This window comes from Carlito syrichta, unplaced genomic scaffold (assembly GCF_000164805.1).
Source record: "Carlito syrichta isolate Samal-C Ts95f unplaced genomic scaffold, Tarsius_syrichta-2.0.1 Scaffold315377, whole genome shotgun sequence".
Classification (NCBI taxonomy): domain Eukaryota; kingdom Metazoa; phylum Chordata; class Mammalia; order Primates; family Tarsiidae; genus Carlito; species Carlito syrichta.
The window spans coordinates 251233-265575 of NW_007259473.1; the positions used below are offsets into that span (position 1 = coordinate 251233).

Genomic DNA, 14343 nt, shown 5'->3' on the forward strand with positions numbered 1-14343 from the left:
TATCAATTTGTAGTCACCCTGAAAACTTGAAGTTTTATTAAAATTATTTTTTTCTCAAAAGCTACATAATACTTCCATGTAACTTTACATGATTTCTGTCAAGAATGTCAGTGTCTTGTTTCCCCTACTCATCTCCTGATTCACAGGTCTCCCCAGCCACACCCAATGTATCCTCTCTTTACCCCCAGCAAAGGCAGCCGTGCACTCGTGCTACAAGGATGGCCTCTGTGACTCATCCATGCAGACACACTCAGCATTCACAGGCTACAGCTCACAACTTGCCACCTTCTTGACCACTTTCTCACATTATGACCAAATTCAAATTCCTTCCAAAGAATCCAGAGATGCTTTCAGATACAGATTACATTTTTGTCTCCTGACACCTTACCTCTTTCACATGAGTGTGAAAGGACACTGACATGTCCAGCAAGATCTTTCGTTGCTCAACACGCCGGACGAAATCTTGTATCCGATCTTCAAGCTGATGGGCAGCCTGATAAATCTCTTCTGGGTCACACTCCCCAGTCTGAGCCAGTTGTTCTGCTGCTTCTAGTAACTTATCTGCATTGGTGTATGTGTTCTGCACAAGACAACATCCCAGAGAAACAGAAGTGAATAAAAAGCAAACCAGCCAGGCTCGGAGTCATACAATACAGCAACACAGAGTCGATGTGCAACATTTCTGGTCATTGACACAAAATATGATGTGGAGAGATGATTTTAGGAATTCTATACAGCAACCTTTTCCAATATTGTTTCAGATTGTTAAATTCTAACCCTCATGGCAAAGCCTTTGTACCTCGTGGCAATGGGCTGTCTGTAGTGTTGCTGGCTGCCTCCTGATGTAGAAAGGGCTTTCAGATTTTCGCCAAGGTGGACTCAGGAGACAGCCCATGGTCACAAATGCTGTCTTAACTTTTTCTCTCAGTTTTAGGATCGAGTGGCGAGTTCCAGTTCTGTGTCTTTCATTATGATATACTGCTTTATGACAATTATGTAAAGGTTCAGTTCCAAACATAAGTTGCTGTCCCTTTTCACATGTTTCCACTTACTAGCAATTCTGTGCTTATCTTCTTTCTACTTAAGACTATAGGGGGTTTTTTTTGAGAAAAAGGAAATATAACTATAATAGCTCTAAAGTAGCCAGATTTTAAAGATCTGAAAGCAAAAAGGAAATAATAACTATAATAGCTCTAAAGTAGCCAGATTTTAAAGATCTGAAAGCATAAACATGTGTCTAAAATACTCTGAAAGTTACTCAATTTTAATTCCTAATAAATCTGAGGCATTAAATGGGCCCTTCCAATAAACAGGTATGTTAGAGTCCGATGCTCTAATAGGAGACTGCTGGGGAGGGAGTTTGCTGATGGGGAGGGAAGCAGCTAAGAAAGGCTGGGGGGTTAGTGCAGGAAAAGAACAGAACTCAGGCCTTCCAAGGCAGCCCAGAAAGCCAGTTTCAGGTGGGTCCTCAACCTTCTCAAACAATGTCCTAAAGCTGAGAAGGCATACATATCATTGGTGGTGAAGGCAAGATGGGCTAGAGCAGGGTGCCGAGGGTGTCTATGTGGGGAGGGAGTAGCCTTCCAATCTGGAAGACTGGTTCCACCCAAGGGGATTAACTAAGTAAGTCACATTGCAGATAAGGGAGCCAGGCTTCTCTTTTTAAGAAAAGGGAGTTAAAGATACAGCAAAGGAGAAAACATGAGGTAACCCTTGGCACTGGCTGGAACTTGCAGATCAGGGTGAATACGTGGTTTTTAACAGACAGATGTGAATGTGCATGTGTGTACATGTACGCACAGACACACACACACATTTGCTCACATTTTCCTCTCCCTCCTTTTGTCCACTGAGGGCTTGGGAGAGCAACAGCCCAATAGTCCAATAGTGGTAAGCATGCGTAGCACCGGATTTCGGCTTTTAGAAACCTCTCTCCTCTAAAGTAAGCAGGCTTCATGGAAAAAGGGCTGACTGCAGGGTTGGGGTGGAATAAAGTATAGCCTAAGCCCGAAACTCCATACTGTACCAAAAGCAAGGAAGAGCCCAAGGGCAAAGTGGTCAGGTCAGGACATAGAAGTCGGCTTAGCCAAGTCTGTTTCTGAGCATCAGAGTCATCAGCTCTGTTGTCACAGAGTATCAGCCACCAAATACAGTAACCCCGAGTCTATACTGACAGAAATGTATCAATAACATTAGGTGAGGACCAGATATTCTTAAGTGCCTCCCCAGAAAGCACTTACTAATTTCAATGGTGGGAAGACTTACTTTACAGTGGAGAAGCCTGGCAGGCCCCACCCTAGCACAGAAATCAAATGAACACCTCATGCAAGGGGACAAGTTAAAACCACATGTCACCCAATGGGCTGCCATGAGGAGGACGCAGCATCCATCACTCCTGTGACACTCCTAGCCAAGATGTACCACCTGAATCTAACTGTGTGGCACATCCTCCAAAATGCAGGCCTGAAATCTTCCCCTGTGTCAGGCACAAAAGTCAAGGAAGGACCAAGGAACCACTCCAGGCTCAAGGACACTAAGAGGTGTGATGACTGAGTGCCACAGGTGATTCTGAACTTGATCCTTTTACTATAAAGGACATTAATGTCTTTTTACATTAAAGGTCTGAAGGTTAGAAGGGGTATCAATGTCAGTTTCCTGATTTGGATGGTGCCATTGTGGCTGTATAGGAGAATGTCATTTCTTGGTAGGAAATACATAGTAAAGTAAGTGGTTCAGGAAAAAGTGTGTACACACATACACACACACAAGAGACAGAGTTCAAAACCAGCTTTCGCCCATGAACAATTCCTGATCATGTTCTGAAATCATCTCATCCAGGCCCTCCCCTCTGAGGCTGGCACTTGGGGCCACTTAGTGCAGGCTCTGGCCACAAGCAAAGGCTCTCTTGTGACAGCCGTGAGCACCAAGGGCTCTGCAATGGAGGTTCTGCATGCATTCTGCCCACAGAAGTTCTGTAACCACCAGAGGCTGCACCTGCAGGAGACTTGGAGCCACAGCCTGCATCTCTGAGATAGGCACAGTAAGTCTCAGAGCCAAATGAAGCTAACAGTGCAGCAAGCTCTACGTACAACACAGCGCTGCAGACACGCATTTCTGAAGGACTGAGTCCTGATTTCCTACTGATCATCACTACAACTTTGAAATCGTATATATACCTCTTATGTTTGATAAGCAGATCTGAAGATGATGGAGACTCCCAACAACTAAGCATTACATTTCTAAAAGCGTTTCCGTTATTTAAAAAAAAAAAAACTGTCTCAAAGGTACGAGTGTATTTTTGAATGATCCAGGATATTAAACAGCATTCATTCCACTTATCATCATATAATTGAAGAAGACAAGGTAGAACAAAAGAGGTTCAAGGGCTGGTGGGACCCACTTCAGCACTCATGTCTCTGAAGCTCCAGGCCTGGGCCCTTCTGCAACGGGACAGAGGTTTCCTTGTGCTAACGTACATCACAATGACCATAAATGCTGACTTTTGAGCAATTACTCTGTGCCTCACAACAGCTCTATGGCATGTATCTTATTTTATTCCCATTGCACAGGAGAGGAAACTGAGGCTCAGTGGGATGAAGTAACTTGTCCAAATCAGTTAGTAGAGCTGGGATTGTTGAAACAACTAGTGCCTGGGCCAGGGTTTCTCTCACAAGAGGAAATTTTGTCACTGGACTTTAAGAGGGAAGGGTGTCAGTAAGTGAGCATGTTTTAGTGTCTGAGAGATAGAACTTTTCCTGTCTTTTGCCTGCTGTCCTGTCCCTTTAGACATCTCCCTCTGGGCCTATTTCCTTATCTGTGGTGTGGGGCCTCCCTGCCATGAGGATTAAAGGGGATGATGTAAGGCCAGGCCAGGGTGGGGGACTAACTAGTTTCCTCTTTCTTGAGAAGAAATAAAAATTGTACAGCTCATAGACTGACAAGAGCCTCTGTAAGGCAAATGCACATCAGACCTTCCTCTTTCTACAGTCCCTCAGCTGCAGAGGCTGTTGCTCACCAAAGATGGCCAGAAGTTTCAGAATCCACTGGAAAATAAAAGTTGGTGATTTAAAAAAAAAAAAAAAACACCTTAGGACAGGAAAAAGAAGGAAAACAAGCATTTCCTTCTAAGCAAGGCCTGAGTATTTCTGTTGTATTTGTTTGGCTGAAAAGACAACAAACAAAGGCTGCATGTAGGAAACTTCTAAGGTATCTTATTAATAAAGAAATGTAATTTAAAAAGAGCGATGGGCCAGTACATCTACAGTACAAAGTTAAAAGTCCCAGGCAATTTAAATGATCACTTACAAGACCTACATTTCCAGGGGTCTTTTCCTCCACTAAGGGTGAACACAGCACATCTAGAGGCAAGCTGGCCACGCCCCAACATGGGTGCAGGGTATGAAGGTGCAAATAAAACCACCAATATGAACAGCAGACCCAAATAGTCCTGTATGGGATTTATCGAGGCATAGCAAAACTCTGGCTGCCATCTAGATCTCTCAGCATTTGACCAGACTCACATTTTTTTACTTTCAGTATGGAGAAGGTTGGGTTTGGTGAGGTAAGAAAGGCCAGGGGAATAAATATGCCTGCACTACCCTCTGGAGTTTCTTCCAGCTGTTGCTCAGTGGTCTTAAAACACAATGCTAGGACTCATCAAAATACTTGGATAATCTAAATAATCTAGATGGTCTGGGCAGGGACTTGGCAGATTGAGTAACTTCCCTATGGTCATGCAATCAGAAAGCAGTGGGGTTATATCAGTAAAACTTTAGAAGAATTTTTAATACGGAAAAAAGAAGCAGGTGAGAAGATTTGTTACCTTGTAAGCCCAAGCCAACCTAAAGGAAATTATCCACTATTGATTTATTTAATACTTAATTTATTTAAAAAGACTAAAAAAATATATAAAAACTTTATATTACGAACTGAGTTTGTTGCAAAAAGGCAGTCTGTTGTGTATGTGTGTGTGTGTGTGTGTGTGTGCGCGCGCGCGTGCAAACGCACAAGGCTCTAAGAGCTTCAGCAAATCAGAAATTTAGAGCACATTCCAAATGCAGAAGCATTCTGCACATCCATGTGTTATGGAGGTAGCATCGTGCTCATAAAAGATGAATGAGTTCATTAGTGATCAGGGAGTAATCTGGACTGTTTCTCCTCTGAAAATCTAGAATGAATCTAAGGTCTCCTGTTTTCCTAAATGACACACTTTTATCCAAGAAGATAATTATATGGCACATATGAAAAGTTGTTGACAGAAATGGCTTCCCGGGGAACAACTTTCTGACAGGTTATATCTTTGGAAGGTAACTGAATTCCAGGGAATAAGCAGAAAAGAAAGAGGGTGGTACTTATGGAAGATGCTATGCCAGAAATTTACCAATGATAGTAAAGACATCCTCAGTGTGCTCAAAACCAGGTTCTTCCCTGAGCCAGAGTATTCTGGACGTTACTGGCTGAGGTAATCATGGCTTTTTATTTTTTCTTTTTGAGGCAAAAGTCTTATTCTGTTGCCCAGGCTGGAGTGCGATGGTACAGTCATGGCTCACTGCAGCTTTGAACCCAAGGGCTCAAGCAATCCTTCCCCCTCAGCCTCCCAAATAGCTAGGACAACAGGCATGCACCTGGCTACATTAAAAATTTTTTTTATAGAGACAGGGTCTAGCTTGCTATGCTGCCCAGGCTAATTATAGCTTTTTATTATTTTCTAAATTTTTATTTATTTTGAGTCAGGGTCCCACTCTATTGCTCAGGCTGGAGTGCGGCAGGATCACAGCTCATCACAGCCTCAACTTCCTGGTCTCAGGCAATCCTTCCACCTCAGTCTCCCGAGTAGCTGGGACTATAAGTGTGCATACTAGCTAATTTTTTGTAGAGATGAGGTCTCACTATGTTGCCTAGGATGCTCTTGAGCTCCTGGGCTCAAGGACTCCTTCTGCCTCAGCCTCCAAAGTATGCAGGTGTAACAGGCGTGAGCCACCACACCCAGTCAATCATAGCCTTTTAAATCTCAAAAGGAATATTTACTTAAATAACTACCTAGAAGGTAAAAGGTCACTATTAAAGAGCATCTTCTTTTCCAACAGTCATTTACAAAAGCTTCACATGGAAGATATTTTTAATTTTTTTACTCTTGTACATGAAAATGCACCACGGCTATGCATTTTATATAAAAATAAAAACCATACACTATACATCAATCATCATGGATTCACTGAACATGATTGGTCTACTCACAGTCGCTGAACAAAATAAAGGAATGGCTCTTCCGATCAGTCATAAGGAGGTCCTTGGCTCTGCAAAACTGCATGCAAAAAGGATCCAAGTGCTTCCTAAGGTGGCTACAGTAGTGTCTGAAACAAATCCTCAAACCCAAAGCTTCCAGACCTGGGTCTTGTGCCTACAGAAGTTACACTGGGCTGCACGACTCGCTTCCACCAAGTAAATGTGAGGTTCAAACTCTGGGGTTCCTCCTTCTTAGAACACTAGAATTCTTCTATGTAATAAATCTATATTTAGTATATTTTAAGTGAATTCAAACATAAACTTTCACTACTTCTTTTTCTGAATCTCTGTTATGTTACTTAATCATGTTACAACTTAGTACTTTACAGAAGTTGACTATAACAAAAAATTTATTAAACAAATTGCTAAACTAAAATCCATTTAGAAGTAATTTTACAAAGAAATCTTTAAAACACAACACTAAGAAACAATATGCCCAAACTTGAACTTAATTGTCAAAAATAATTTCCTCTAAATATCAAAATTTGTTTTACCTTTGGAAATGCATTTCAGAAAATGAAAAAACTTCCTTATTAAACACTAAAGATCCCTCTGCTCCCATTTTTTAAGGCATTTTCGAAGATCATTCTATCAAAAAAAAGTAACCCTAAAATATGAACTTAGATACCTGTCATAAGCACTTATTTCATAACTTGCTTTGAAAGTGGGCAGAGATGGGGCGGGCACAAGAAGGGAAGCTGTGGAAGGTAACTCACTTCAGCGGGCCTCATGCTCCCTGCCAAACCAAGACGAAGGTCATTTTGTCTTCGGGAAGAGCTAGAGAGCTTTCCATGAATGGGCTATGCATACAAAATGTAATTTCACCTTTATCAAACATGTGGAAGGGCTAGAGAGAGAAGTCCTCCCTACTTTCTCAGGTCATGGAACCCCCTTGTCCACCTTAAATTTAATCTGTGGCTCTTCTCCTGCCTGACAGTCCCTCTACCTACAGCTCTTGATGGCGGAATCCGGAGGTGCAAACTCCTTATGGAACTACCCTGAAATGGTTCGGAGTGTTTTCTGTGGTATGTACTATCCACATGCACGTGTTACGGCATGTGTAGATTCCAGGGCTCCAGGAGGCAGGACCACATCCATTTGCTCCTTACTGACTACTCAGGAGCTCGCTACGTATTTGGGGACTGAATGATTCAGATATCTTCACTCCAAAGTGACAAGACAGGAATCATGTGAGCAGCTGGGTCCCATTCCTGGTCGACAGCAACAGGCTGCTGAATGACCAAGCCCAGCAATGCCAATCGCTGAGTGTCTGCTGCTCCATCAGACAGACAGACAGACAGACAGGGTGACAAGGAAGCCGTTACAGAGAGACCACCCAGCATCTAAACACCACAGCAGCAGTGAGTGATGTTCTTCCAGAAAGGAGGGGTCTATCTGTAATCAGCACCAGGAGAAAAAGAACTGCCAGAGGGAGAAGCTGAAGGGGCTGGGAAGGAGGCTGGGGCCGAAGGGGTCAGGGACTGGCTGTGGAGTGGGGAGAGGAAGAGAGGAAAAGCTGAGGCGTGGGGAAGCAACAGCACAGGTCCAGCGGCCAGGGTGGAGGGGTGAGTGCAGGCCTGCTGCTAGGCTTGTGACGGCCAGGGAGAGGGTCCAGAGAGGAGTCCCTGGTGTCTGTGTGTGGCTCCCAGACCTGGAAGGCCCGGCCCCTCTCCAGCTTCATAAGGCCCAATGGTCCCAGCTGCTGTGCCCTATGCCTGCTTCCAACATCCTCTTCTTTCTCTGTCACCAAGCTGAATTTTATAAACATCTTTTTCCTTTTTTCTCTCTTTTTGAGTCAGGGTCTCACTCTGTTGCCCAGGCTGGAGTGCAGTGAAACAATCATGGCTCACCATGGTCTCGATCTCCTGGGCTCAGATGATCCTTTGCCTCAGCCTCCCCAGTAACTGGGACTATGGGCATGAACCACCAAGTCTGGATCATTTTTTGTTTTTTTATAGTGACAAGTCTTGCTATGTTGCTCAAGCTGGTGTTAAACTCCTGGGCTAAAGTGATCTTCCTGCCTTGGCCTCCCAGAGTACTGAAATTATAGGAGTGAGCCACCATGCCCAGCCTGAGTTTTATTAATATTCATGTCCTGGCTTAGACATCAAGAACCACAACAAAAAGCCCTCTGACAGGCAGCCGTGCCTATTCAGAAGGTGTGGGTCAACAACTCCCTGTACTCCTAACCTCCCTACCCCTACACCTCGACAGAATACCTGACATATGGTGGGTGATTATTTGAAAGCCAGAGAGAGGGAAAGTGGGTACAGATACTTGCAAAGTGATCCAAAGAGTCTCCTTTCATGCATGGTCCAGATTTGGACTTAAACACTTTAATTTTGGGGAAGAGGGTCAGGTAGCCCCTGGAGTCAGGGGCAATGAACAAGAGATAATGAGAAGAAACCAAAACTCACGTGAGTAGAGGAAGAAGTAGACAAGCAACTGCCTTGCCCCTAACCAGGGGTGAAATGCAACTTTAACCCTCCATTTGCCCTAAAACCTTCAGGTAGAGATGTTTCCTAGAAAGAAAGTTTTCTCATTCTTGCTGACCCCAAGAACGTGTGTTGACGGCTTTGATAATTGTCTTAAGACTTGGGGAAATAAGTTTACCATCAGAAGACAAGATTAACCGCTATTTCTTGTGTTTAGAATAAAAGGAAACTCAGGGATTGGAAGAAGGATCAAATGGAGTGGGAGACACACAGGAGAAAATCCAGGAGACTGTCATCCTTCATATTAGAAAATACCCCAAAAGTGGGAGGAAGAGGTGAGGGCAGCCAGCTTATAATCACATGCAAACTTGTTACCTGAGGCAAGAGCCCCGGCTTCTGCAGCTGGGTTGTTTGTAGCTCTGCCTCTGAGATTCTTTGGTGCCTGAAGTCTTTGTTCACATGATCCAAATTTCATGTTCATCCTCAAACCACAGCAATTATATCAGTAGCTTATCTTAAAGGAAGATAAGAGCACATTTCCCATATTTCTTCTGCTACAAGATGCAAACTATTTTCCAGCAAGTGAAAGTAGGAAGAGGGCATGGAAAGTGGACAAGAGAAATGCTCCAAAGATGCATAAAGTGGGTGGCAAGGCTGTAGAACTCACAATCTTTTCTTACTGTTTCCTTGAGATCATAAAGCAGACAGGCCGGGGCGGTCATTTTTACTTTACATGTGAAGACATGTAAAGAAAGGTCACTTTGTAAAGGCATTTTCACAGAATAAAACTTAGGTACAGTTGGTTAATCCATAATTTTACCCCTTATTTTAGTTCCTGACTAGCCTAGTGTATAACTGAACGCTTTGTTCATCGTGTAAGACATACTGACTCATAGCTAGAACTTAATCTTGCTTACTTTTGTTTTATGGAGTTTGAGACTGTAAGAGGGGACACCCCACCCAGAATTTATTTACAAAGATTGTGTATTTATTCTTACATGTTTAAACTTTAGTCATCTTCAAAGTATTCTCCATTTGATGCCATACACCTATTGTGATGCTTTTTTCAGTCTCAAAACAGCTTTTGAACTCATCAACTTTTATGCCTTTTAGTGCTTCTGTTGTTTTTTTGTTTCACCTCTTCCACATCGGCAAAACGTTTCCATTTGAGGATTTTTTTCATCCAGGGAAACAAAAAAAGTCACTCAGGGTGAAATCTGGTAAATAGGGAGGGTGGGGCACAGAGGTCATGCTGTTTTTGGTCAAAAACTGTTGAACACTCAGTGCAGTGTGGGCAGGTATAGTCGTATATCCCCTATCATGGAATGGGCAAATGTGTTGAAGGACTCTCCAAAAAAAGTTCACTGAAACCAAACACAGTCTCTCACAACAATGTTAGTTGATACGCTGATGGCAATGGGTTTCTAGAACACTCACCAAGCAAAAGAAGCCTGGATACAAGGGACCTGCCCTCCAAAAGATAATTCTGAGTTTTTTTGGGGTCCCCCCTCATATATTGTCAAATGTATATTGATATTCTTTCTTGTATAATTGAAGGCCCTCTTTATTTCTAATACTTTTTAATATTTTGGTCTATTTTATTTAATATTGCTAATCCTACACTAATTTTCTTTTGGTTCATATTTTCCTTGCAGGTTTTTTTCTAATACCTTACTATACTTTGAAACTTCCTGCGTACTTTAGGTGTGCCCTTTGGAAACAGTAAGTAGCAAAACTTTGAAAACATATTCAATCTAAGAATCTTTGTCTTTCAATGAGTATAATCTATTTTGCATTTATTATGATTACTGATATTTTCTAACAAATTATTACATCTTATTTTGTAATTTCTACTATGGTTTTTTTTTTTGTTGTTCTCATTTTTTTGCTTCTTCTAGACCCAATTTCCTGAGTTTTGATTTATAAATTTTTCTATACTTCTTTTTCCTTTAAGCTGATTTGGAAGTGATGTTTTCCATCCCTATGCTTTTAGTGGTCACTCAAAAATGCTACCATGTATGCTTAAATTAACATCCAAAATATCACTATATCTTCCGCCATTCTACTGAGAACATCATTTCATCTTTTGTGTTAACATGGAGTGGCACTTTAGTTCTTGTTTATAATCCAAATTCATCATCTTTTGCTTAAATGGCCAATCCTCTAACCTACAGACATATTTACCAATTTCTTTGATCATTATTGATCCCAGCCCTTTTTTCATAGTTTAAAAAAATCCACTTAATTAATTCATTCAAAAATATTAGCTAAACACCCAAACATGCGAGTCAGGCATTGCTCTAGGTGCTAGTGATAGAGAAATGAACAAAACAAGTCCCTGTTCTTGTGGAGTTTAAACTGCTCTGCATACTTATGTTAGTCTGGCTGAAGTAAATACTTTAGTCATTCTGGCATGCATTTGAGTGGCACATGCTCTTAGGTTTTTTTTTTGTTTTTTGGTTTTTTTTGAGTTGGAGTCTCACCCTGTCACCCAGACTGGAGTGCAGTGGCTGCTCCCGGCCACCGCAGCCTCGACCTGTTGGGCTCCGGCAATCCTTCCACCTCAGCCTTCCGAGTAGCCGGAATTACAGGCATGCGCTACCACGCCCGGCTGATTTTTTGATTTATTGTAGAGATGAGGTCTTGCTACCCAGGTGGGTCTCGAACCCGCGGGCTCAGGCAATCCACTCACCTCAGCCTCCCAAAGGCGCGGGATTACAGGCTGAGCCACCGAGCCCGGCTGCTCTTAGTTTTGATCTACATTTTATCCCCACTGTTGACTGATAGTTCAACTGGGTACAGAATTCCAAGTTTAGAGTTGGACTCCCTCGGGACTCCATTCCACTGTCTTCTGAATCTATGGGTTACTGGTAAGAAGTCAGTTGTCTTTCTAACAGTCATTTTCACAGGCGTCATTTTGTCATTGCTCTCTCGTTTTTAAGACTCTGTCCTTGAAATTTCTCAGTTTTACCATAATATGTCTGAGTATGAACTTGTCCTACTTAGACAACTTCTTTTTAAAACAACTTTTCCCTACCTTCTTATAATTTCCATATATGTAACTAAGTGTGTGTGTTACATATACACACACACACAGTTAAAAGCCATATATGTTACATATAATCTCTGTGATAAAGCCATATATGTTATATGTAATCTCTGATATATATGTACATATATACACACATACATACATACATACATATATATGTATATCATTCTTTTTTTTTTTTTTTTTTTTGAGTTGGAGTCTTACTTTGTTGCCCAGACTGGAGTGCAGTGGCCATTCCTGGTCACCGCAGCCTCTACCTGTTGGGCTCCGGTGATCCTTCCGCCTCAGCCTTCTGAGTAGCTGGAACTACAGGCGTGCGCTACCACACCCAGCTAATTTTTTGATTTATTGTAGAGATGAGGTCTCACCAAGTTGCCCAGGCGGGTCTCGAACCCACGGGCTCAGGCAATTCACTCACCTCGGCCTCCCAAAGCATGGGATTACAGCCTGAGCCACGAGCTCAGCATATCATTCTAATGTCTCCCTTCTTCACTTCTCTTTCTTTCAAAAAGCAAACAAAACAAAAGGTACATTTCCCAAAACACAATAAACTGTGAGAAGGAACTGGGTTGCAAGCTTCACATGATGCTACTCTTATCTATTTTTCAGATTGGAAAGTTAACTTTAAAGAGCTTAGGTGACTTATCCAAAGTGACACAGCTTATAAACATTAATGACAGCACTCATACTCTACAAATCCCATCCTGTGAACACACCACACCCCTGGTTCTTGTTTCCCAAGCACACATTTTAAAAAACTGGAAACAGACACTGGGATAATAAAATATGACAAAACCATGTAAGATACATTTCTGTTTCAGGAACATCACATTTTACAAAAGGGTCAACTGGCTAAATCATGTTTCTGCCTAGGCAATGACAACTTCACTCTGAAATCTGAGCATTTATCTCATCTGAGGTGTCAAACACATCTAGCTAATGCTAACTTGCCTCAAAAGTGGTTAAAACTGTAACGCAAAGCCAATCACACATGTATTTATGGGATAAAATAGTGAAAACCACTGTTTTACCTGTGCCACTTCTTCAAAATCTTCATGACGTTTCTGCAAAGCTCTGGCCCGATGAAGAGATTTCCCCACACCTGTATGTTTGCTCAGAAATGCTTCTCCATGGTTCTCAATCCAGTCCAGTACCTACAACAAAATACAGGTACATATGCCATAAAAACAATATCCTGCCTTGTTCAATGTTTAGGACTATCCAATGAAGGCCCATTCTGTTGTCATAACTCTGTAAAAAAAAAGAAGTAAAGGAGGAAAAAAAATGGAAGAGGTAATTGGATACTAATTTAACACACAAGGTAATTACAGGTTGATAATTTCATCAGCTTTCCCATCAGGACTTTAATCAAGCTCTTATGTTAAAAGTGTAAATCTATGTATAAATGTTACATGTGATAATGATTAAATTAAATCTCACCTTATTTTATGCACAACTGAGCCACCAAACTGACTGGGTTTTATATAAGGCAGTGATTACCAAGCCACAGAGGATCAGTTTAACCTAACTTTTTGTTTGTTTTTTTAGTTAGGGTTTCACTCTGTTGCTCAAGTTGAATTATGGCTCATGGCAGCCTCACTCTCCTAGGCTCAGGCGATCCTTTCATCTCAGCATCCCAAGTACCTGGGACTACAGGTACACACCACCACAACCCAGCCAATTTTTAAAAAATTTTGTAGAGACATGATTTTGCTATGTTGCCTGGGCTGGTCTTGAACTGTTGGAACTACGCAATCCTTCTGTCTCGGCCTCCCAACGTGCTGGGATTACAGGCATGAACCACTGCACCCAGTCTAACCTAATATATATATATTTTTTTGAGTTGGAGTCTCACTCTGTCGCCCAGACTGGAGTGCAGTGGCCGCTCCCGGCCACCGCAGCCTCGACCTGCTGGGCTCCGGCAATCCTTCTGCCTCAGCCTTCCAAGTAGCTGGAATTACAGGCATGCGCTACCACGCCCGGCTGATTTTTTGATTTATTGTAGAGATGAGGTCTCGCTGCCCAGGTGGGTCTCGAACCCGCGGGCTCAGGCAATCCACTCACCTCAGCCTCCCAAAGGCGCGGGATTACAGGCTGAGCCACCGAGCCTGGCTTAACCTAATATTTTTTATAAGCCTTAAAGCTACACAACTCAGGCAATTCTGCAGAAGACCCAAACACATGAGTACAATCTAAGAAAACACAACACTTACATGCCTCAGTCCTGATCTTGGAAAATTTATTCTTTAAGCTGAGATGTTGCAAAAATTAAGTATTCCATGAATTTAATTACTTAAGAGTTTTTGTGGCTGGGCTTGGTGGCTCAGCCTGTAATCCCAGCACTTTGGGAGGCCAAGGGGAATGAACTGCCTGAGCCCGTGGGTTCAAGACCCACCCAGGCAACTTGGTGAGACCTCGTCTTCTACAATAAATCAAAAATTAGCCAGGCGTGGTGGCGCATGCCTGTAGTTCCAGCTACTTGGAAGGCTGAGGCGGAAGGATTGCTAGAGCCTAGTAGGTCGAGGCTGTGGTGGCAGGGAGCGTGCCACTGCACTCCAGTCTGAGCAACAG

General features: G+C 42.5%; 1 protein-coding gene across 1 annotated transcript in view; it reads right to left on the bottom strand.

Annotated features, from left to right (window-relative positions):
• The window catches only part of LOC103275246 (triple functional domain protein-like), a 103708-nt gene that overhangs the window by 33234 nt on the left and 56131 nt on the right, over positions 1-14343 (bottom strand). The window contains exons 9-10 of the mRNA XM_008072662.1: positions 12804-12926; positions 389-580 (exon numbers count right to left, since the gene is read on the bottom strand). Of these exons, the coding sequence (XP_008070853.1) occupies positions 389-580; positions 12804-12926 (315 nt within the window). The remainder of the gene's footprint in view (positions 1-388; positions 581-12803; positions 12927-14343) is intronic.